The sequence below is a fragment of the Fusarium oxysporum genome, chromosome 4, assembly GCF_000149955.1.
Source record: "Fusarium oxysporum f. sp. lycopersici 4287 chromosome 4, whole genome shotgun sequence".
NCBI classification, from domain to species: Eukaryota; Fungi; Ascomycota; class Sordariomycetes; order Hypocreales; family Nectriaceae; genus Fusarium; species Fusarium oxysporum.
In genome coordinates this window covers 224,142-246,449 of record NC_030989.1, presented here as the reverse complement: position 1 = coordinate 246,449, position 22,308 = coordinate 224,142, and the positions used below count along the sequence as shown (strand labels likewise).

At 48.6% G+C, this 22,308-nt stretch overlaps 8 protein-coding genes across 8 annotated transcripts; 5 read left to right on the top strand and 3 right to left on the bottom strand.

Annotated features, from left to right (window-relative positions):
• Positions 1-630: 630 nt before the first annotated feature.
• On the top strand, positions 631-3,256 carry FOXG_07457 (uncharacterized protein; the record flags this gene model as incomplete). Its single annotated transcript, XM_018386042.1, has 4 exons — positions 631-866; positions 922-1,561; positions 1,614-2,302; positions 2,362-3,256. The coding sequence occupies 4 exons, from the start codon at positions 631-633 to the stop codon at positions 3,161-3,163; spliced, it is 2,367 nt and encodes a 788-aa protein (XP_018243139.1). The 3' UTR covers positions 3,164-3,256.
• On the bottom strand, positions 3,110-5,229 carry FOXG_07456 (uncharacterized protein). Its single transcript, XM_018386041.1, has 4 exons — positions 4,743-5,229; positions 4,482-4,691; positions 3,964-4,426; positions 3,110-3,914 (listed from the first exon to the last, which is right to left on the bottom strand). Exons 1-4 carry the CDS (start codon positions 5,046-5,048, stop codon positions 3,391-3,393), a joined length of 1,503 nt encoding a protein of 500 aa, XP_018243138.1. The 5' UTR covers positions 5,049-5,229; the 3' UTR covers positions 3,110-3,390.
• Positions 5,230-7,046: 1,817 nt separating this feature from the next.
• Positions 7,047-9,220, bottom strand: FOXG_07455 (uncharacterized protein). The gene is made up of 3 exons (XM_018386040.1): positions 8,894-9,220; positions 8,735-8,846; positions 7,047-8,686 (listed from the first exon to the last, which is right to left on the bottom strand). Exons 1-3 carry the CDS (start codon positions 9,086-9,088, stop codon positions 7,461-7,463), a joined length of 1,533 nt encoding a protein of 510 aa, XP_018243137.1. The 5' UTR covers positions 9,089-9,220; the 3' UTR covers positions 7,047-7,460.
• Positions 9,221-9,718: 498 nt separating this feature from the next.
• Positions 9,719-11,787, top strand: FOXG_07454 (uncharacterized protein; the record flags this gene model as incomplete). The annotated part of the gene is made up of 4 exons (XM_018386039.1): positions 9,719-10,218; positions 10,263-10,381; positions 10,429-10,867; positions 10,923-11,787. 4 exons carry the CDS (start codon positions 9,719-9,721, stop codon positions 11,785-11,787), a joined length of 1,923 nt encoding a protein of 640 aa, XP_018243136.1.
• Positions 11,788-11,980: 193 nt separating this feature from the next.
• On the top strand, positions 11,981-14,548 carry FOXG_07453 (uncharacterized protein; the record flags this gene model as incomplete). The annotated part of the gene is made up of 2 exons (XM_018386038.1): positions 11,981-12,348; positions 12,403-14,548. 2 exons carry the CDS (start codon positions 11,981-11,983, stop codon positions 14,546-14,548), a joined length of 2,514 nt encoding a protein of 837 aa, XP_018243135.1.
• A 171-nt stretch (positions 14,549-14,719) lies between these two features.
• FOXG_19487 (uncharacterized protein) lies at positions 14,720-15,208 on the top strand (the record flags this gene model as incomplete). The annotated part of the gene is made up of 1 exon (XM_018399708.1): positions 14,720-15,208. The coding sequence occupies one exon, from the start codon at positions 14,720-14,722 to the stop codon at positions 15,206-15,208; it is 489 nt and encodes a 162-aa protein (XP_018243134.1).
• Positions 15,209-16,443: 1,235 nt separating this feature from the next.
• On the top strand, positions 16,444-18,920 carry FOXG_07452 (uncharacterized protein; the record flags this gene model as incomplete). The annotated part of the gene is made up of 2 exons (XM_018386037.1): positions 16,444-18,495; positions 18,540-18,920. 2 exons carry the CDS (start codon positions 16,444-16,446, stop codon positions 18,918-18,920), a joined length of 2,433 nt encoding a protein of 810 aa, XP_018243133.1.
• Positions 18,921-19,304: 384 nt separating this feature from the next.
• On the bottom strand, positions 19,305-20,388 carry FOXG_07451 (uncharacterized protein; the record flags this gene model as incomplete). The annotated part of the gene is made up of 1 exon (XM_018386036.1): positions 19,305-20,388. Exon 1 carries the CDS (start codon positions 20,328-20,330, stop codon positions 19,305-19,307), a length of 1,026 nt encoding a protein of 341 aa, XP_018243132.1. The 5' UTR covers positions 20,331-20,388.
• Between the last annotated feature and the right edge of the window lie 1,920 nt (positions 20,389-22,308).

Below are 22,308 nucleotides of genomic sequence, written 5' to 3'. Positions count from 1 at the left end.
AGACTTCGTTGAACAAGAGGAACGTAACAGAAAAGCACAACTATATCCACTTAATCCCCTCTTATCTATGGAATCTCCATGATGGTCAGGTTTCAGGTCCATGCCTGGCCTGAGAAGACTATTGGCTGGGAACAACGATTCACGGTCCTTGCATGGCTTATGGGGATCTCCATATGCGTCGCTCGGCAGATGGAACTTAGTATTACTCCCTGAATGGTCACAATATATAGACCCTGTGGATCTACCGAGGCTAAATGAGTAATGCTACAATGAAGAAATGATCTGCACTGCACCGCACTGACATTACAGTCGTTTAGATACGGAGCAGTTTTAATGACTATGCAAGACCCTTAATTATGCTTGATATTCGTTTGCCAAGATAGCCCGAGAGTCCGACGACCGGGCCTCGGCTTTTTAGTAGCTTCCGTGGTAGCAATAATGACGATCTGGTAGCAGTAGGAGATAGTATAAAGGTTTTGAACGAGCTGCTGTTTTGCTTCTCATAAAGCGATATTGTGTCTACTTTGTCATTTCGTCTCCATCCGTTTGTTAACCTACGATATGAAGAACATATCCGAACGGACAGTGATAATTGCGGGAGGAGGTATATCCGGCCTTTCCCTCGCCAGTATGCTAGAAAGGGCGGGCATACGCTACGTCTTATTGGAATCTCATGACAAAATCGCACCTCAGGTTGGTGCAAGTATTGGTCTTCAGTCAAGCGGACTCCGGATCCTTGATCAATTTGGTTGCGCCGATGAGCTTATGTCATTAGTCGACATCCCACTAAATAATACCTACATACGATACGCCGATGGTTCAGTGATCAGGCATCATAGCAGTGTCCAAGATCATTTGATTGAGAGGTAAGGAGAAGAAAGGCTCAGAGAAACAAAATTTCTAATGCTTCACACTCAATAGACACGGCTATCCCACTATCTTTATCGACAGGCAAATGCTGATGCAGGTTCTCTACGATAAGCTCGAATCAAAAGCCTCAGTATACCCTGGGCAGAAAGTAGTTTCAGTTCTGGAGCTACATAACGGCATCCAAGTTACGACAGATAAGGGGAGGGTTTTTGAAGGAGACATCCTAGTTGGGGCCGATGGGATCTACAGTACTGTTCGAAAAGAAATGTGGCGCATCGCGAATGAGACATCACCCGGATACTTTCCTGCTGACGAGTGGTCAAGCGTACCTTGCTATTACAAGTGCATCTTCGGCATCTCACGTCCCATCGAGGAGCTTACGAAGGGCAGTCACTATGTATACAACGGCAACTTCTCCTACCTAGTTTTGGTTGGACCCGGTGGAAAGTTTTACTGGTTTCTCTTCGTCAAATTGCCTGTTACTTTGTACGGCCATGATATTCCGAGGTATACAAAGGTCGACGAGGAGAAGCTAGCTCTGCAACATGCTTCCGATCAGATCACAACCCTGGTTACCTTTGGTCAACTTTATGCAGCAAGAACTAGCTCTACTCTGACACCACTCCATGAATACGTATTCGAAAAGTGGCATTACAAACGCATCATTACCATCGGCGATGCGGCTCACAAGGTACTAGGTCTCTTCGAATATCTGGCTCCCTATGCTAACCAAGCACGCCTAGTTTGAGCCTCTGACTGGTCACGGCGGTAATTCTGCCATTGAGACTGCCGCATCTCTTGTGAACCACTTGAGGTCAGACGAGTGCGCAGACTGGAGCAATGCACAGATCGAAGCTGCCTTCACCGCCGTACAGGATGAACGTTTCGAGAGGGTACAGTGGCTCGTCAACGATGCCCACAAGGCGCAGCAAATGCAGGCTATGGCAACACCTTTCCTAGCAACTATTGGTCCAATCTTGGCTCGTCTAACAAACACACAAACTGTACTTCAACTAGGCGCTCGCAAAATCATTGGTGCAACACGGATCAAGGGAATTCCTGTACCTCAACGAGAACACACAATCCCATTCAACGATGAGCTACCTTGTCGTCCTCTTTCTTGGAGCTGGCTTCCCATAGGTCTAGGGGTATTAAGTCAGGCAGCGCTATTCCGCCTCGCGACTCAGATCCTTGGACCATTGGAGATTCCTACCACTTTCGGCGGCGAGCCTCTAGTGAAGTATTACACAGGGTTTAGAATCGTGGATAAGATCTTGAAAAACTTGGTTGCTGTTTTTGGAGTTCCTCTTGCTTCAAATAACATGGCGGCGAACCTGCAGTGGGTTTCTTTCACGCCGCTGTTGTTGTCGACTACCCTTGACTGGACCTTGGAGAGTTACCGCGTCGGTTCGAAAGGTCTCATAACTTCCTTGTAAGTCATGCAGCAAAGGCAAGTATTTACGTTTAGGAGCTGACCGAAGTGTGATTTAGTTCGTCGATTTTTAGCACTATCTACCAAGTGAAGGCGGTCGGACGTATTGCACCTTTGTACCATTTGATTTCAGTGTGCGAGCATATCTTCGGGGGTTTCATCAGCTCGATTAGCGATCGTTTGGTTGAAAAGGAAGTCGTCGAATCGTTTGTGCCTAGCATCACCCTCGGATATATCATACCCACTGCGTTGATGCTCTGGCCCTTCAAGAACAAGGCCGCTTGGCAGAGGTTTACTGCGCTTTGGCAGCCATTCCCTGTTTACGTCGGATTCATGACTTCCGGTCTCTCGACAATTCTAAGCAGACACCGGGCCAGAAACGCGGCAACTCAGACTCGGCCGAAAACCTCGAAAGAGAGTTGCGGCCCCAGGAAGCGAAAGGCCGAAACCCATTCGCTACTGAGATCTGTTTACGCGGTGGGAACTGCAGCTACAGCACTTGTCCATTTCTATACACTTTACCGCACAGCATCAAGTCCAAACCTCAGCTTTTCGGGTGTTTTCGGCAGTATCAGATACTTAGTGTCTGGTGCGTCTCCGTCTGATCCAGCAGGCAGGATTCATGTATTCTTACAGCGCGACATGTTCATGAATGCCGTTTCTGTTCTTGCCAATAGTTTCTACCGGACTTTTGATCTGCGACGCTTAGGCTACATCACTAGCAAGGAAGCTTTGACGGCTTTTTTAGCAGTATTGGTTGCACAACCGATGCTTGGACCAGCTGCAGCTCATATTGGGTTTCTTGGATGGAGAGAGGAGGTGTTCATGAGAATCGATAGACGGATAGGTGCACGTAAATAAATTAGGGAGCCTATTATACCTATATCGATCAGGATCATGAGGCTCTCAGTATTTGCGATTCAGCCAAAGATCGGCAAAAAGCAGTGGTCTTGAGTTTGCAGCCTCTGATGGCTGTGATAGTATTTTCTATTCATATATCATGTACGTATTAGACAGGTTCTTATTCACTCTAGGACTTCCGATTTAATCCTCTGATGACGCTCTTGTCTTTTATCCCTATGCGTCGATCAAGTAGTGAAAGGGTTAAAGTCAACACCAAGACGGTCAGCTTCAGCCTTCATCTTCTTGTTCTTCCTGGTCAAGTGCCACTTTATGATAGACGCAAGGGTAATACCAAGACTGGCAAAGACAATCTGCAAGATCATGGCCATGGTGTATCGAGGTTGGTCTCTATCGGGGAAAAAGTAGGGAGAGATGACGTTGCCAAGATGACCAAAGATGTTGACGATGGCACCACCAGCGGCACGCTTCTCAGGGGTCTGACCAAGAGTAGAAACAGCCCAAGTATACTGCAGAGTGTTGGCGGAGAAACAACCAGCGGCATACAAGAAGGTCATGGCGTATCGGACTGCCGCGTTGCCGGTAGCGACGGTCACGATAAAACCGATGACGGAGAAGGAGAGGGGGATGATGATGTGAAGACCTCGATCCTTTCTACGATCAGAGTCCCATGACACGTAGAAAGTGCAGAGGGTACCGAAGACGTAAGGAGGGGCAGTCATGAGAAGCGAGGTAACGTTATGACCAAAGCCTGCTGATCGTTAGATGGGCTCAAGTGATTAATTGAGAATTGAACATACCAAGACCTCTGACGATGGTGGGGAAGAAGTTGTTGAAGCCATAAGACGAAGTGATGAAGATGTTCATGAACAAGAACATGTAAAGCTTGAGATCGGTAACAGCAAGCTTAAGTCCATGCATGACAGTAGACTTCTCGGAGAACTCGACTCTATCATCGAGAATTCTCGCAGCAGCAAGCTTGCGCATATCCTCAGTCATGTATCGTGTAGCACCACCGGTAGGCGAGTCAGGGTAGTTGGGCAGGACAAAGAAGGCAGTGATGGCAAAGAAACCACTGGCAGCACCTTCAATGATGAAGAGCCACTTCCAGCCAGCGAGACCCATGGGGCCATCAAGACCGGCAAAGACACCAGCGGCGATGAGGCCGGAAAAAGCTTGGGCGAGGACCAGACCGGAGTATAGAAGGGCGACGCGAAGGGCGAATTCTCGACGGGTGTACCAGCAGGACATGAGGAAGACGGCCTGTATATTGTCAGTACATGAAGAGGGCCAAGTGTTGGGTGGGAAGGGGACGTACACCAGGGAAGAGAGGGGCCTCGACAATACCGAGGACGAACTGGACGCCCCAGAGACCACCAGCGCTGGTGCAAAGAACAGTCAAGGCTGAGATGGCGGACCAGATGAATGCAGCAACAGGCAGGAAGATGGAAGGTCGAACACGAGTGATCAACATGTTCGACGGCAGCTGAGCAAGCATGTATCCAACAGTCAAGACCGCAACAGCAGTCTATCCAGGTTAGCATCATTCATCATCCGCCACCACTCTCATAAAACATACCTGATAATCTCCCTCCCCAAGATTAAGGTCCTCATTGAACGTGTTCAAACGCGCCTGCGCAATGTTTGTTCTGTTCAAATAATTGAACATGTACAAGATCCAAAGCTGAGGCAGCATCCACATGTCCAGCTTTCTCACAATCTTCTTCTCCAGCTCCGCCGCGTTTGGCATGCCCAGACGAGCAACATGGTTGATGTCTGCGAACGCATCCGTTGCCTTCTCCTGCACGATGGAGGGCGTGTCGTTGAGGTTTGAACCAATCTCCTTGTGGTCATCACCACCAACGGTTGGTTTCTCGTCAGACATGGTGAAAGACTACCTCAACACAGATGCCAATAGAAGGATAAGAACAGGAGGACAGAGAGAAAAGTCTGTCTACCGAGCACTGAAAATTTGATGAGAGCGCCCTGTTTTTATACCCAGCTCAAAACTTCCTGATCTAAACTCCACAGAAAGAAAACAGGGTGCTGCGTCAAGACTGCGGAGAAGCGATGACAGGGGACATCATTTTCTTGTAACAGAAGGTGCTAAGAGTCTTGGCTTGTGTAAACGCTCACGGCCAAGAGAAAGCCAAGAGAAAAGCTAAGTTGGTGACGGTTATACTGTGGGGTGAGTTTGATGTTACCGTCGTCGGAAGACAGGGACGGATATAGTTAAATTTGGAGTAATTCTCGCGTAAGGAGGCTCAACACTCTACGGGAATACTCACTTTCAGACAACGGAGAATCGTTTATTTCAGCCTCAACTCCTCACGCTAACTTGTAGAGACAACAAGCGCATCCAAAATCTTCCCCCAAATGTTGAGTTGATGATGGCGTGACTTGTTTCTCAGCTCCTCTTGGCGAGTGATTTTCCTTCCTTTCCCCAGGTCTTGGTCGGCGACCACTTCAACTGCCGATTCTCACCCAGCCAAGACATCTGGGGTTTGTCTCTAAGCGAAATCCCCTCACTCCACCGTCAGTCGTTCCATCTCCGCCAACCCTCCAATGACCAGCCTCGCAATTGGGGTCAGAAATGCCTCTTTTATTCTTGGCGGCCCACGGGGAAAACCCGGGATGCCAGGAGAAGCTTTTTGCAAGATGTGGGATTGGGGTCTTGGCTGTAGCCTGGAGAGGAGTCTCATGAATCAGGTTCCTTGCTGGAGTAACAGCGCGTGGGGTAGAACTCCACTTGACTCGGGGAATCTGAGGGGAATTTGAGTCTATTTTTGATTACTTGATGCTACTATGTAGCTTAAATCTCGGTGAGGGTGGAAATAAGCGAAGGAATGCCAAGGTGAAGTCTCGGTGAAATTATAAGAACCGAGGATTTGGTCACAATGACAATTGGGACGTGTCACATCACAAAAATCCTCTAGTCCTGTACGCGGATTCTCTATCAAATGTTATACTGTCCCATATTTCTCCAAGCCGCTTGTCAGCTAGGGTCTCGTCTCCCCGCAACTGACTCCGTGGTCTTGGGCGCGGAACTTTAAACCTCCGCCGGTGGATGCACAACAATGACAAGACATTCCTCGTTGGTTAAAGAAAATGTGCTCGCATGGGGAGATTCGCGGTTATCGTAGACGGCATGTCGAATGATTCTTGGCTTTACTCTTGGCTACATAAAAGAGAAGGGAAAAATCGGAGCCGCAAATGGCCAAGATTTGTTTGTTTGTTTGTTTGTTTGTTTTTGTTTGTTTGTATATTTTTCGTCTGGGTGGCTGTAACGAAGCCAGATCTCCTACTGGAGCAAAAGACGTGCTGAGCTAGCTAGGTACAGGGAAACCCCGCTTCCTTCACCATCCAGCATACCAATGGCACAAAAGGTGCTGTATTTCTCAAGCCCGTCACCCGTCAGCGGGTTCGGGGGCAATCTATTGTCGAACTTTTTCCACCGACCAGAATTCTCTCGCGCATCACTACATCTGCCGACGCAGTCCACAATCTCCAGTAACCAAGTTGTAGCTCGTAGTCGACTGTCGCGGCGGCAGGGAAAAACCTCGGGAAGGAATCAGAGGCCGACGGTGCGGCTTGCCTTCAAAGGAGAAAAACCCATCGCAATCGGCGTCGTTGATCGGGAGGATGTCGCTACCGATGCCATGGGCATCGTCCTCCGATATCTAAGGCGTTCTGGTTCTGAGGTGCCGCCATTAGATCCGACAAAGGTGTTGTCAGAGAAGGCGAACTCTCCAAAATTCCTTCTCTGAAAACTGCTGTTAGGGAGCCGATAGCATCCCCGCAGTTTTGTGTGGTCGCGTGGCCTGCAGAAAATCCCGCTCCTAACACGGCACTAACAGTGCGTGCCAAGAAAGAATTTTTACAGGGGAGAGTTGCAAATGGCCAAGATATTTTGTGTTGTTCTGGAATAGGGTAACCTTGTTGTGATGCATGGTTGAGTGGCGGGGAGACGGAGAGACCCACTTATACACGGAGACAAGTCCGAGTCTTGGGGTTACAGGAATGAGGGGATGATTATGGTTGAAGTATTTAAGCACTGAGTTCCCCGAAAAAGTCTTGAGTGCGGCAGTCTCTTTACTGTTGGTTCTTCAATTCCCCAATTTGGAAGTGTCATGCATGCAATTACATCACACGATAATCCATCGTCAAACACGTTTACATCACAAGCCACAGATGATCAAGTCAGACCCTTCATCAAACATTAAATCTCTTAAGATACCAAGACATGCCGATCCCCCAGCTTTTCAGACGATCCCTTCCCCAGACTTTTTCGTCATTCTTAATAAGTATTCTTGGTAGCCAAGCCCCAGAAGTAAGCCACCCACGCGCCAAGAATAAGCACAATGACGGCAGAAAAGTTGATAACACCCAACTTCTTATGCTTCTCTGCGTGGCCCTCGCTCTCAAACTCTTGCTTCTTGGCGTTGATAATGTGACCATTCTCAACTCTCTTCTTGCGACTCCACTGCAACTGTCCGATGAAGTCTGTCGCGAAACCTAAAGCAATCATGATACCTGCGACGACGACGGAGCCAGCTGCTAGTGTTACGTAGAGAATAGTGACGTTGTCGTAGTTGTTCTCGTCGCGATCTTGAAGAACGCCCGCGATGAGACTGACGATGATGGTCATGCTGTTGTTGATGGCGATTTTAATGGCGTAGCCTGACCCAAAGACTTCTTGATACCACATGCTTGTGCGGATGCTGTCGATGATGACTGTAGGGCCGAAGGAACTTGCAACAGCAAAGATGCCAAAGCTGGCAGCGGTACCAGACACAGTAGGTCCCCAGGCCACAAGACACATGGACAAGAGCATGCCTAGTCCACAGACAAGCATGATTGTAAGACGCTGTCCAAGCATGTCGACAAAGATACCGACCAAGGGCACAAAGAAGAAGCCGAGGTACTGAGACATGGAGGAGTACCAACCCGCCTTGACAGCTGAGATCTTGAACCGCTGCTCCGCTAGCTCAGTACTATTCGTAGAAAACACATTCGCTGTCGACGTTTGAAAGAGCGAGAACAAGCAGACCAGCCAAAATGACCAGGGCAGGGTAAGCATCTTTCCAATCTCAAACCTTTTATTGTTCTCCGTCAACTTCTCCCCCGTCGCAGGATCTCTCGTCCCCGCATATCTCTTCTCACACCAGCGTGTAAACCACCAAAAGAACAACGTCGCAACGTTTGTGAAGAGGTTCATGAACACAGCCATCCAGTACGCCCAGCTAAAGTTACCGAGATTATCAGCGATGACATTGGCGGTGGCTTTTCCAACGAAGGAACCGATCTTGCCGATGCCGAGCTCAAAGGCGAGTGTTGATGCGAAGCCTGAGGAGGGAGGGAACCAGGAGGAGAAGATCTTGTATTGGGCGACTTGGGTTGCGACGTCGCCGAGGGCTTGGATTACGATGCCACCGATCATGAATTTGTAGGAGCGTACTTGGGTTGCTGCTGCGACGAGGATGGCGCCGATGGAGAAGACGGCGTTGCCCCAGAGCATGGTACCTAAATATGTTAGACGAGATATATATGGAGGGATGAGCGTATACGTACTAGCTCCGCCATATCGATCTGTGAGGATACCACTGACGAGAATAAGAGCAGTCTTGATAAAGTTCTCACTTGTATCAAGAACAGCATACTGGGTATTTGTGATGTGAAGTTCCTGGTCTAGGTTAGCCAAGTTCTCACTCTTCGGGACAGTAGACCTACCTTTTTGAGGGTACTCTTCAAAGCACCAGTGACTCCACTACTCCAATGCCCTCCAAAGCCAATCATACTAACGATAACGACAGATAAGATCTTCATGCTCAAGGGCACAGGCTTCTTGCCATGGTCATCGCTCCCGCTGTCTGATTGGTCAGACACGGGAGTGACGGTCTCTGTCTTGAGCTCTTTGGACTCCATGATACTCTGAGCGACAGACTGATGACGAAAGGAAATGAGATGAGATGGAAAAGATTATCAGATAAAACGCAACGGCTGTCAGGTCTTTATCAGATCAATCTCAGTGGGTCATCCTCCGATGTTTATATTTTCTCAACAAGGTTTTTCTTCACGTTCTGAGCTAGGGCCCACTTGGCGTGTCACTCACGCGAGCTGAGTCTGGACCCTCGCATTGTCCGATGTCAGGTTAGAACTATTGAACGTTAAATTCCTTCTAGAACCCTTTAAAAAAAGGAGATGTTTATAATAGCAGGCGTACCCCCGGAGATGTGTTTATCCTTCTGCCACCAAAATCTCACCTTCATGACTCTTTCAGAAGCAATTCTCTTTCAAAAAACGCTTGATCTCTCAAAATCTGATAACGCATTGCCCGGTAGCTCAAAGCCCCCTAAATTACCGTCTCCTCGGTACATGAGTGCAAATCCCTGCCGTAAGGAGCTAGACCCCCCGAAACCGCCTGACATCGGAGCGAGAGGTTTATCACAGTGAGACACCAAGACCCGCAAAATTCTTCCCTTCTTCCACTTCTCACTGTGAAAAACATCAAGATCATCACTTCGCAGCTGATTGATAAACTTCTGGGTCCAAAAGATGGCCTGTTTATGCGGGTGCATCAATCAACTGATTGATAACTTTGATCCGAAAACGGCCGCGGGTCTTGCGTCAGGCCTGAATAAGCACCTCGAAGCTATCCGAAGCATCCTCGCTAGGAATAAATCCCTCGCCAAGGAGGTGCGCTACCAGATCATCCCGAGTAACCAGCGCACAGCAAAGATCTTGTCGCTGCACTCTATTGATCTTGTAAAGATTGAGAGGCTGCATAGCGTGTTTAAAGATGACGTCAAGGGTTTTTGGGTGGCGTCTGGTGATGCGTTACATCAGGAATTACGACGGCGAATAGCGTGTATTACGATATTCTTGAGATCGAAAGTGGATGATAATGCGTGGGCGTCGTATGATGTCGCGAACCTTATCCAAGGGCGCACGTTATCCGAGTTGAGATATGCGGGCAGCAAGTACATCAAGATCGCCCGACGCCTGGGAGGGATTGGGTCGATCCTCTGGCTGCCGCTAGAAATACCGGCCTCAACGTAAGTTTAGCCCTCCAACCAATCGGCTGAGCTGACGAGATCAGATATGAGCGTTACCTAAACATGGATGACGCCGAGGCCTTTGATCACATTCAGAACCTTGGCTCCGACGCGCCCGACCTGAACCTTTTCGTTCAGCGCCTCATCACGGCTCAACTTGACGGTGAGTACCTGTTGTATACGCGAGAGGTCCGTGCTAATACGTACTAGATCCCTCGCTTGTCTTGTCACATCGAAATTTGCTGTTAGAGTATGGAGACTGCATATCACCCTCCGAGCAAGGTCTGCTTCTGCTGCATGCTCTTGGCGGTAATGACATTCCGCTCGATTTGTTGAAAAGCGCCAAGATTCCTATGAGACGATGGACCACTGAAGGAGAGATACAGAGCATAACTGCCTCCGATTTCGGGTTCAATGCTGAAATAATCAGGCTGCTGTCTAGTGATGAGCGTCTTGAGGAGTTGAGTCAACGGCCGGAAGTTACTCAGCAGGCTTTGGAGGATGGCACGATTGTTTGGTCGTTATCGCCCGAGGCGCAAGAAGAGTTTTCTCATAGATTGACACCGCAGACAACTGAGGACTGGGCGACAACGGCGTTGAAGTTGCTATGCTTTGCATGTCCTCCTTGCTACGAAGGCAAAGTCAATTGGTACGCCCAGTACGCTCCCTGCCATCTTTAGCTTACTGTTGACTAACAATAATAGGGCGCTGCCTCTCAAAAAAGCGATATGGAACCTTCTTGACAAAGCGACAAACCAAAAACGACTCCCCTCATCACTTCGAGCATGCGTCATCGAAGCCCTCCTCTTCTTCTGCGAACGCGACCTCTTCTCAATTCGTTTCGCTGCCGTGGAACGAGCAAAGTCTCTTCTCCGCAAAAACATGTCATTTTATTACCAAGCCTCAGTAACTCTCTTCGACAGTATAATTTCACGCATCGACGGCAACTTCCAGAGATCAGAGTCTCTGATCCTTGACTTTTTGGCAGCTGATCATGAAGGAAACACACGATCTGATAACGCATTACGAGGAAGATTGCACATCTCGAATATTGAGAACAAGATACATCGGTATGATAAAGAAGTTGCATCGACTATATACAACTGGGAAGGAATACATCCGCTTTCGACGTTTGAGATTGAAGTTACGAGGAGGCTTCAAGGCGTGGCGGCTAAGTTCTTTCATTCAATTGGAGACTTTAAGACGACGAGGGCGTCTTTAGAACAGCATCTCTGGCTAAATTCAACGATGCCCATTCGCCCAAACACTCGGTTGCTCATTGTTACGAGACTAGCCGAGATTCACTGCGAGTTACATGAGTACGAAAAAGCACTTGAGATCATCCAAGTCGAGCTCGATGGCATCAGCGCAGCCCCCAGATCAAATCCAATCAAACAAATTGCCAAACAAATCAATCAAATATGCCAAAATTTTATTTCAATCAAACAAATACAAAATCCTCGATTTGAAATAACATTTGATATATTTGATACACAATATGCCATCCAGCGTCCATGCTGCCAGACCGTTGACCGCGCTTTCACAGCTTACCCGGAACCTGGCTGGTGAGCGACCCCAGCCAATCAAAGTCATCCATCAAGCCTTCCATTAGTGAGCTACCCCAGTACCACGGTCAGGCTGGTGGGGGAGAAAGTAGCTCCTTAACTTTTACGTCCCGTCCTCGCGACATCAAGTCGCGTCGGTGCTAGTTTGTTTACCTTTCAACGCGTACCATTCCTCCCACGAGTCGACGCCTAACCCGATGGAATCCGACGACATCATGCTTCCTTCGCCTCCACCCTCTGCCTTTTCTTTTCTTCGACCACCGAGGAATTTGGCGAGTCAATTCGAGCTGACGACGCAGTCGGCATTGCCAGACCACCCTACTGTTGCAGATCTTCCGCGAGCAGTGTGGAGGAACAAACGATATGTTTTGGAAGAGTCCTTGTCCCGGAAGGGCTCGAAGGGCCGGAAGAGCTGGATCAAGCGCCATGGATTTTTTCTTGTTGAGATCGACACTAACGACAGTCCTTTGAGTCCTTACTGGGCCTGTCGTTTGTGTGACGCGAAGGGTCAGCCTGAGTTCTTCGCCGCTGCTGCTACGAGTTCGGCAGCGGACCATCTCCGCAAGTATGTGAATGTGAATGTGACGTCGCGAGCTTGAGCACTATTGACCAACGCCAGGTCTCACAGGATTTTCGAGAGCAGTCAAGCAGCTGATCCAGATCTGTCAACCGATGAATCTGAACGGCCTAAGCGACGACGCTTGCAGTACAGCGCCGTGCCGCGTGCTAGAGTCAAGATGATCCGAGAACTGAGCCTGGGACTTCTGATCAACACCAATGTTCCTTTTTCCTTCTTCAGCGATACATTCTTTCAGCAGCTCGCTTGGCAGCTTGACCCTCACCTAGCTGACCAGATACCATGGAGCCGGCAATCGATGGGCCGTTTGCTGGATGACACGTACAAGTCTAAGAAAGATGAGATCAAGCAGGAGCTCTCAGATGCCCTTACTAAAATCCATCTGGGGTTCGACCTGTGGACATCGCCTAATCGGCATGCTGTTATGGCAGTCACAGCTCATTTTCTTGACCGCCAGGGCAAGCACCAGTCGCGCCTATTGGCACTCCGTCGCCAGCTAGGGTGTCATAGCGGAGAAAGTCTTGCGGTGACGCTCGGGCAAGTTGTGCGAGAATGGAAGATAGAGGACCGAGTCGGAACCGTGATCTCGGACAACGCATCTTCAAACGACAGCTGTCTCGTGAACTTTTACGGAGATCTCGACGCAGAGATGAGTCTGGCGGACGTTCGGGCCAGACGTATGCGCTGCTATGGGCATATCCTGAACCTGGTTGCTCGCGCCTTTCTCTACGGCGAAGATTTCGAGTCTTTCGAGGCCGAATCGCAGGTATTTGATCTTCTCGGCCGGCGCGAGGATGACCTACGACACTGGAGAAAGAAAGGGCCGGTGGGAAAGCTCCACAATGTTGTCAAATTCATCAGATCTTCCCCTCAGAGGTGTGAGCTCTTCAAAAGGATCTCACGCGAGAACGACGAAGCACAAGAATACCTCTTGGCGAGTGAGTCGACGGCAGAGCTAGAGGTCGTAATGAATAACGATACGAGATGGAACTCCACTTATCTCATGATCTCTCGAGCGCTCGTCAAGCAGGGAGACATCAGGGCGTTCTTGGTCCACCCAGAAGTGGAGAAATGGCTACCGGAGGCCGACATGCTGAAGGGAGATGACTGGAGACTGTTGGCAGAAATCAAACTTATTCTTGAGCCATTCTATCTACAGACTATGAGAACGCAGGGCTGGGGCAGCGAAGGAGGTAACGGACGGCTCTGGGAAGTGATGACGGGTATGGAGTACTTGCTGGAACACCTAGAGGATCGGAAGCTGTTCCATCATGCCGTTCCAGACGAGGCAGGGGGGCAGGACACCAACTCGCAGGCCGAGCTGGCTCGAGGGCGACCAGACCGTAACCGGCAGCTTCCTGCTCGATTTAGGGATTGCGAGACGGATATCCATCCGCGAAAGTCCAGGCAAGGCCCCTTGTCAGATCGTGGCTCGAGACAATGCGATGATGGATCAGGCAAGCCATCAGGATCATTAGGAATCGATGACATGGGAAAGGATCACCGACACTATTTAAGACTGTCCATCATGACTGCCTGGCAGAAACTAAACGAGTACTACACCAAGCTTGGAGACTCACCGTTGTTCGCTGCATCCATCATCCTCCACCCATCACTCGGCATGAACTATCTGGAGGTGAACTGGGCGTCGGAAGAGCAGCTTGTGTGGGTGAGGGATGCCAAAATTGGACTGTCTGACTACTTGGACCGTTGGTACCACTGCAACCGGCCGGTGGATGAGCAGCAGAAGATGATCATGGACACATCGACATGTATATGTGTACCAAGGACGACAACTGAAGTTAGCGTGTTCAAGCAATGGATTAAAAGCAGGACAGCGAAGACCACGGTGATGGGAAGCGAGCTTGAGCGGTATCTGCGGCTAGAGCCGCAAGAGACTGAGGATCCAATCGAGTGGTGGATGGCTCACCAGGGACAATTCCCGATGATCAGCCAATTGGCTCTCGATATACTCGCGATACCGGCGATGGCGACTGATTGCGAGAGGTCGTTCAGCCTAGCCAAGCTAACGCTGACGACGCAGAGGCTTTCGATGACGACGGAAACGCTGGAGAAGTTACAATGCCTTAAGAACTGGGTCAGACATGGTGCGGTGAAGCTAGGGGCGACAATAGGTGGGGGGGAGGAGGTCCAATGGGAGATTGGAGATGTTAGCATGGAAGCATAGAGAGTCAGATTTGAAATATTTGAAATATTTGAATAAATATTTCAAACAACAAATCCAGTCTTGAGAGTTATCAAATATCTCAAATATGACCCCGGATTTGATTTGTTTGATTTGAGGGCAGCGCTGGATGGCATGACTGCACGCAAAGGTCGCCCGTTCCGAAGATTATCCATGGCCAGAGCAGAAGGCTACATCGGCCTCGGTCGCTTGGACGACGCAACTACTGTTCTTGAAGAGCTCATCAGCGTCGAACCGCCTGAACTCGATGATCTGAACGACCAAGTCCTCCGCGTTCGCCGTCTAATCCTCTCAGCGCGCATCCACCACAAAGGCAACAACTTCCCCGAAGCTCTACAGCACTGGCAACTCACAGGCCAAATGATAGAAAGCTTAGGGATATTTAAGTCAAGACATGGCTGGATACTTGCCATTGTTCATTTATCTATGGCGCACGCTCATATTGCTCTGGGGAATGAGGAACTTGCCAGGCAAGCGTGGAATGCGGGTGTGGACATTGCGATGAGGGAGAGGTTTGAGTATGTCTTTCCGGTGCTGGCGACGACCTGGCTGCATAAGATTGTGGGAGAGATTCATGAGGTCAAGGGTTGGCCGCTGAGGGTTATGTTGCCGGGAGGGAAGTCGGATTTGACTTGGCTGTAGGACGATGGTCCAGCTTGTAATAGTATAATGATCCCTGCTCCACAGGTGGGACGTCTTTGAGCTTGCAATTCTTATAGATAATTCGATTTATGTTCTTTACAAGCAGCACCATGCAAGAGGTTATAAAAAAGATGTGATTTCGAACACGCGACCTCCAAAAACGAAGGGTGAGTGGCGCAGGGAAGATTTTAGGAGCTTAGGTGCGGATTTTAGAGAGTTATAGGTTCTAGGAGAGATGCCACTGCACCACTCACCCTTCGATGGGTAATACAGAGTGATTTTGGCACATAAGGGTATCATGTCCAGAACAGAATGGAGGGGTAACTTATGGCTTCGTATGGATCCACACGACGGCAAGGCTTATATCCAGAACACCATCTATTATTGGTTATTGAAAGAGGTAAAAGAAACTCTCTTTCTGATGTTTATTCTTTTTATTTATGATGTTTGGCCGTTAGGGACAGCATGTTCCCCCAGTCTGGGAGTGTGATATCGAGACTACGCACCTCCTCGACGCCTTGCCAGGTCCTCTCATCTGCGCGGAGGAGCTCTTCGTGTCAGATAGTGCGACGGAATCCCACTATAGAAGAGGAAACAGAAAGAACAAAGGTAGGATAATATACCCTGATAAAGAGACTCACTGACACATTCTGCTACAGGAGCCGAAAGAGTTGGCGCAATCCAAGTTGATGTCTCCCTCTTGAGAGACAAAGGGTTAATTACACCCGAAGAAGACCCCACCAACAAGGCTGGCAAGAAGATTGGGGCGAGACACTACAAGATCACCCTAAAGATGCGAATGAGGTTATAGGTCGCGACCTAGAATGTGAGTTCTTATGATCAGTGATTTATTCTGGAAATGCGTCAGAGCTAATTGAGCAGGCACTGCCATTTACAAAGACCGAATAGAAAAGAAATGCCGTATCAGCATTGCTTCTGCTTTTAAACCAGGCGTTGAATAGACGGAAACAGGTGAGGTGTTCTGAGGCTTGGTCACCTAAGGAGTGGTAAAAGAACTTTGGCGAATGGAGTTGGAGGATAAATGGTTAAAGGCGATACCAATAGAACGGCCGTACTGGGATGGGCTCTACATAGTGCATATTTACCCTGGTTAGGATAGACGAATGGGAGACAAGCATACAAGGGTCAACTCATGCACGTGATGTAATCCAGGCCGAGTGAATTTTCTGCACCAAAGACAAGTCTTGTGTCACTTTGTACCTCAGCACCTCAACATGTCTTCCTCAAGTAACGATGGAGTAGACCCAGTAGATCTCGCCAGCAACATCGGCACCTGGGTCGCCGCTGGCGTAGCCATCATTGCCCTAGTCGGAGTAGTCGGTCCATATCTTGCACTGCAAGCATCGATGAGTGATAAAAACCGAGCCATGAATGCGGTTCAGGACCAGCAGCAGAAATATGTATCAAGAGGGGTTCATCTGACTAGAGGACTACGCGTATTTAGAAGGATTCGCGTGCCGAACCTTGCACCGGGATATATCACCAATGAGCCAGATACAGCCCCGCTTATACCGCCTCTGAGTGCAGCCTTGGGGCGTTGGGGGTTCAAGACGAGGGATTATCTGCCGTGGAATACGGGCTGGGCTAAAATCTCCGAACTAATTGAGTCGTATCAAGTGCGGGATGGGGTTAGTAACCGCCCACTTGACTTGAACGTCCCCAAGGCCGGTGGAACCCTCGAGGTTGTCAACAGTCGAACTGCTTTAGTTATCAATAAGCATTGGATCCTGATTCTAGGTCTCCTCGGTCGATATGGAGACCGTGTTGATAAAGGGATCCTACAGCGGAAAGGAATCAGGAGGAACTTCGATGGGGAACGAGCATCGATTCGACATTTCACCTTACCAAGGAAAGCCAAACAAAGAGAATCAGATTTCCAATTCGAATGGACTCGTAGAAAGGAGACACACTCATCCATAAGGAGAAGAGGGTCGTCAAGCCGAGATTCAGCGAGTTCGAGATCCTGGTCCGATAGCGATCCGGACTCTGACGGAACCGTGATGGCTGTCCGCCGCAGCGCCTATGGGACTATCACCCTTGAAACGACTCCACAGCCTACGATATACGGAATTACAGGCAAGTTACAGCAACTCGGGCGACATAAAGGCTCTTGGAGTTATTTAACTTCAATATCGTTTGTGCCGCATATTGCCAAAGAGATCTTTGAAGCAGGTGTCAATAAGAGGAGGGAAGGTTCCTCTCTTCAGACTCTCTTCTGGCTTGCTCATGGCTTCTTGCCATGTGGCAGAACTGCAGAAGGGCGACAGATGGTGATATCTTTAGAAGCCCCAGATATTTCTCTTGAATCAATAGGTAGGAGTGCTGATGATATCTTGGCTTGGCCTGCATACTCTCTCCAAGAGTCTGATGACATCCCTGTATCTATTGGTATTGCAATGCAGTGCCTTGGTATTCCAGAGCCACAGATATTACAGTTCCTCCCAATCGATGCTGCGAGTCAGGCAAAACGGGTGCTGGAAAACACCAACCATCACTCTTATGATAAGACTCAGAGTCCAGCTGATGGCTCAAATCAACAGAACCATCAATGGGAACGTGAGCTACCGACACAATCAGCCGGTCTAAGCCTCGATGGTCCCTGGGTTCGTTACTCAAATCCGTCACAAGACTACATCTGCCTGTTCCGAAGACGTGATTTCGAGAGGACGCTGAGACTTCTACTCACTATCGACTGGGATAATTGGGGTTTTTTGATATGGAAGGATAGGTTCTGGATGCCGATCTTACGACGCATCACTGGTATCTTGAAGGTGAAAGAGATATGCGATTCTGAGTTCGGACAATCATTTGGACTAGCATCTCACTCTCAAATCTTTAATTGGAAGCACAGTGGAACCTTTTATCCACAGAAACTCGCAGATCAGCTGTTATTCGACAAGTTTCTGACTGAATATCTTGATACATATGACCTTCTCCCTCTTCGACTCTCACTGGGAGTTCTTTACATTTTTGATAAACAGCTTCGAGAGAACACCTTGAAAGTGTGTGCCAATTTATGCAATAACGAAGAAAACAACAACCCCCGTTCCCAAGCAAGGATTAAGTACCTTGAGTCAGCTCTGGAGGAGGTTGAGGCGGAGCACCGGTTCCAGAAGAACATGCACAAGAACGATAAAACGCCATTCATGAACAAGAGGATGGAGGGTCTTACAGATTCTGAGTCTATTGAAGAAGTCTACACACATATGTCGATAAGGGCCTTGGATATTGAAACATTAGAGCGTTTCAACATTGTCTATGAACAAGTAAGTGCCACATCAATTACGCAGGCAACCGCTGACACAGAAAGGCCGACGATGTATTATATCGCATCACCGGGTACATTGCCCCCTGGGAGCAAGAAATTCTCTTCAAACACACCTCCATACGTCGAGAGCTCTACCATCTCAAAAGCTCTACTATTGGTGGCGTATTAGAGTACACTTACGAGACAAGACAACTGAAGTGGTACTCTGATAAAACTTCTATGATGGAGTATAGGACTTGGCAGTTGACACCTCAAGGTGTAGTCATGACTGGAGAGAAACAGTCTATGTGGATCGAGGAGAAGGATATGGTTATGGTTGCATTATGGGTTGCTAATAGAGCGGCGATGTGGACCGGGGCTCAGGACTCGAAGCCGTTGTTAGAATTTGTTGAAGATTTAGATACGTATGCATATGTCCTGTAGGACCGTGGAAACAACTCTGTATGTCCAAGGTGGACATAAAATGAAGCTGATAATTTATAAGGATCTATCACGCTTACATTGTTTTAGAGAATTCTAAGTATAAGGTGTAATATTTTCTAAATCAAGGTGTATGTAAATATGGAAATGGAAGTAGAAGTAGAACATAATGACTGCTCCATCAGCTGAAGACTAGAAACGAGACTAGTCCTCTTCTTAGCTACTGACGAGGCACTAGGTTAAGAGATGCTTCAGCGCCAGCACCAAGGCAAAGAACACATCTGAAAGAGACCCTCGTTCAAGGGCTGCAGCAAGAGCCAGGAAGAGCTCAAGTCTGTTGATTTATAATGGCGACCCCTCCACGTCTTGATAACCTCAGCTAACTTACTAACATGTAGTCAAGCATGAGAAGCCAACAGCCGCGTTCGCAACAGCGATCCCAGGAACGATCAACTCACTAAATCCCATCACTACTTGAGCAACACTGGTCAAAGCAGAAACAGCTCCTCCACTGGTAGATAGATATGAGCACATGCCGCAGTTGTTCGACGAAGAGTCAGCGATGTTATAGCGTAGGTTTCCAGACAGTGCACCAGCACCCCCAGTGCCAGGTACTTCAATAGCAACGGCAACATGTACAGACTGCGGGAAAACGGTGCTAGGATATCCTTCTGTGATGTGGCATTGGTTATTGTGTCCATCCCAGCAAAGACCCTCACGGTGCATAAACATGCGCTGGTCGTCTGGCAGCGCCGTGTTGTCAATCGTGTCTTTGACGACGGCGATGAGCGCCTCCTTCATCATAGGCACGATGTTGGGATCCGCGCCTTCGCAGGTGAAGGTGATGTAGTGGTCGTTAGGCATGCGGTGCGGCGTCTCATCGCAGATAGCAGGTTGTCCATCTGCCTTGAGGTATTCGTTGAACCACCATATCGGATCGATGTGATCACCAAAGACGACAGTTTCTTTGGAGAACTTCATGTTTAGACTTGGCTGGACGGCAGCTGCAGAAACTGCAGGCGCTGGGGCTTGCGAGGCCTCGGATAGGGGGGACGATTGATTCATGACATTGTTGAATGCATCGGCAGCATCCTGACCTTCTTTGCCATTAGCCGCTGCAGCAGCAGTTGTGCAGAGGAACCAGGCTGCGGTGGGCGCTCGGCATGCGTTTTGGAGGGTAGAGCGGATGAAGTCTATGATAGTGGCTATATCGGCCGTTGCGCCGTGAGGAAAGTCGTTGGTGTTGGAGGGTTTATAACCATAACCTAGCATGCCATCCTGACCTTGGACGTACATGATGGTAGGATTAGTGCAGACTCCAAAGTCGGTAGTTTGGCGAGGGATCATTGCGCCGTCGGTGAGTTGAAAGGGCGCGAGGAGCCCAAGGAGGGCGAGAGCTGCGACTTTAGGCATGGCTGCGGTTGGTGTCTAAGGACTATTGAAGAGGGGAGGAGTAGTTGGAATTGCAAAGTTGATTTTTGTATGAAGATGACAATGCCGTCGTGACTCTTATATATGAGTTCTCCTGTTCTAGCGTCTTGAGCACCTACCTCATATACGGATATACTTCGATGCTGTCTTCTGGAGTCCGGGACATCCTTGTTACTTTTCTATCCAGTCTATTGGCTCCTCTATGCTACGAAAACATCTCTGGGTCCTTCTAAGCGGATCCTTACAGTCCGTTCCTTACCTCTGACATGCTAACAGCAACGATGGGCAGAACATATACGACATGAGGTTCCCCCTGAGTGTACTCTCATGTGTTATCTGTCTTGAGAGACTGCGTTTATTATTGCAGTGAGCGGAAAGTGAAGCAATTGCCTTGGCTGACTAGTGCAGAGAGGGTTACAGAAGGCATTGCTGCTTGATCAAAGCACCACATGGTTATAATAGTTGTTGTTTCGCAAGATGCCGGTAGATGTTTTGAGCTAGGAGCTTATTACACCCTATACCCGCAAAGGAAGGAAGTTCGTCCACTGTGACCTCGTTCGTTGTCTTAGCTTCGGAGCATACGGGACGTCTTTCCACAACCCCTGAATCTTTTGAAAGAGGTGCATGTATCTGGTTCAGACCTTAATCTACCAGTTTAATAGAAGAAAAGGCACAATTTCCAGTCCATTGAAACAGTATAATACAGATACTGACTTCTTATGCTTCACGCCCACCTTCCCGAGAACTTCAACTTCACCAAGAATAGTCGTATAGAGTAAACATTTCGCAAAACGTGATTTTGGCTTCAATTCAACGATCCCGAATCCTGATTAAAATACAAACTTCATCCGAACTATCCGCATAGCTCGAACGAGGTTGAAACATCGGCGATCTCCGCAACTCTATAAGCATGCTACATTTACCAGATACCACGATACTACCCCGCAAAACACCACTTTGGTCTCTATGAAACGTGTTCCCAGAACCTTAATCCTTACCCACGATGATAATAAGGCCGAGTCTAGCCGTGGAAAAGTGAGAGGTCGTTCTTGAACCAATAACAGGCAATATTTATCTACCTTAGTTATAAACCCTGCAATATCCAAGAGTAACAAAATCCATGGCGGAAAAGGCCCGTGCAGTGGTCAGGTCGTAACCACCAGAAGGATTCCTTGAGCCCACCAAGCGATCTCGTCGGTGTTTGAATTGGGCCCCATAGCCAAGAAATCAACGGGGAAAAGGAGTATCGTGATGACGAAGCTGCTCTAGACAGGGACAGGGCGGCGGCTAACATACGGCATCATGAGTAGTAATCCACATTGGCAATGAAGCCAGGAGCATACGTGCAATGCTCAAGCTTGAAGCAGGCGTCATTTTTAAGCCAGCCAACTCAAAGAAGTATGTTAGCACAGTAAGGAAGAGGTTTCAGCTGAGGATCTGCATGTGAACCGGCATACTGGCGATCTCGGAGCATCGAACCTTTGTCCCTTTGAACAGTCAAAGAACATAGTTGACTTGAGGTGTTCTTTCTCGAGACGGTTGGTCTTCACCTGGAGGATGGCAGTGAAGTGAATTTACAAGTCCATCAGCCATTGAGCGACAGTTACTTAGCCACTTACGTAGGAAGTGCAGCTGGACACAACGGGAATTTGGCCTGTGTGTTTTCTTCCGAGTTTCGAATGAAAAAGACGGTTTAAACCCCAGAAATTATTTTGGTGCTCGTCAGATATACAGCAAAGAAAACCGCCTCCCTGTTAATAACTACATCAGTCATGTCTTCAGCATCAACGTTTCTTGGTACATTACCCTCTTCCATTCAGTTTTTGAATGGGGGCACAGTTTCGAAGCTCGATTTCAGGGCATACAATGCGTATACTGAGAGACAGAAAAGGCTGTTCGGTGAATTGAGTTCTTCGGCGGTCAACACAAATGACACGATATCACTTAGAAAAGTGGCAGA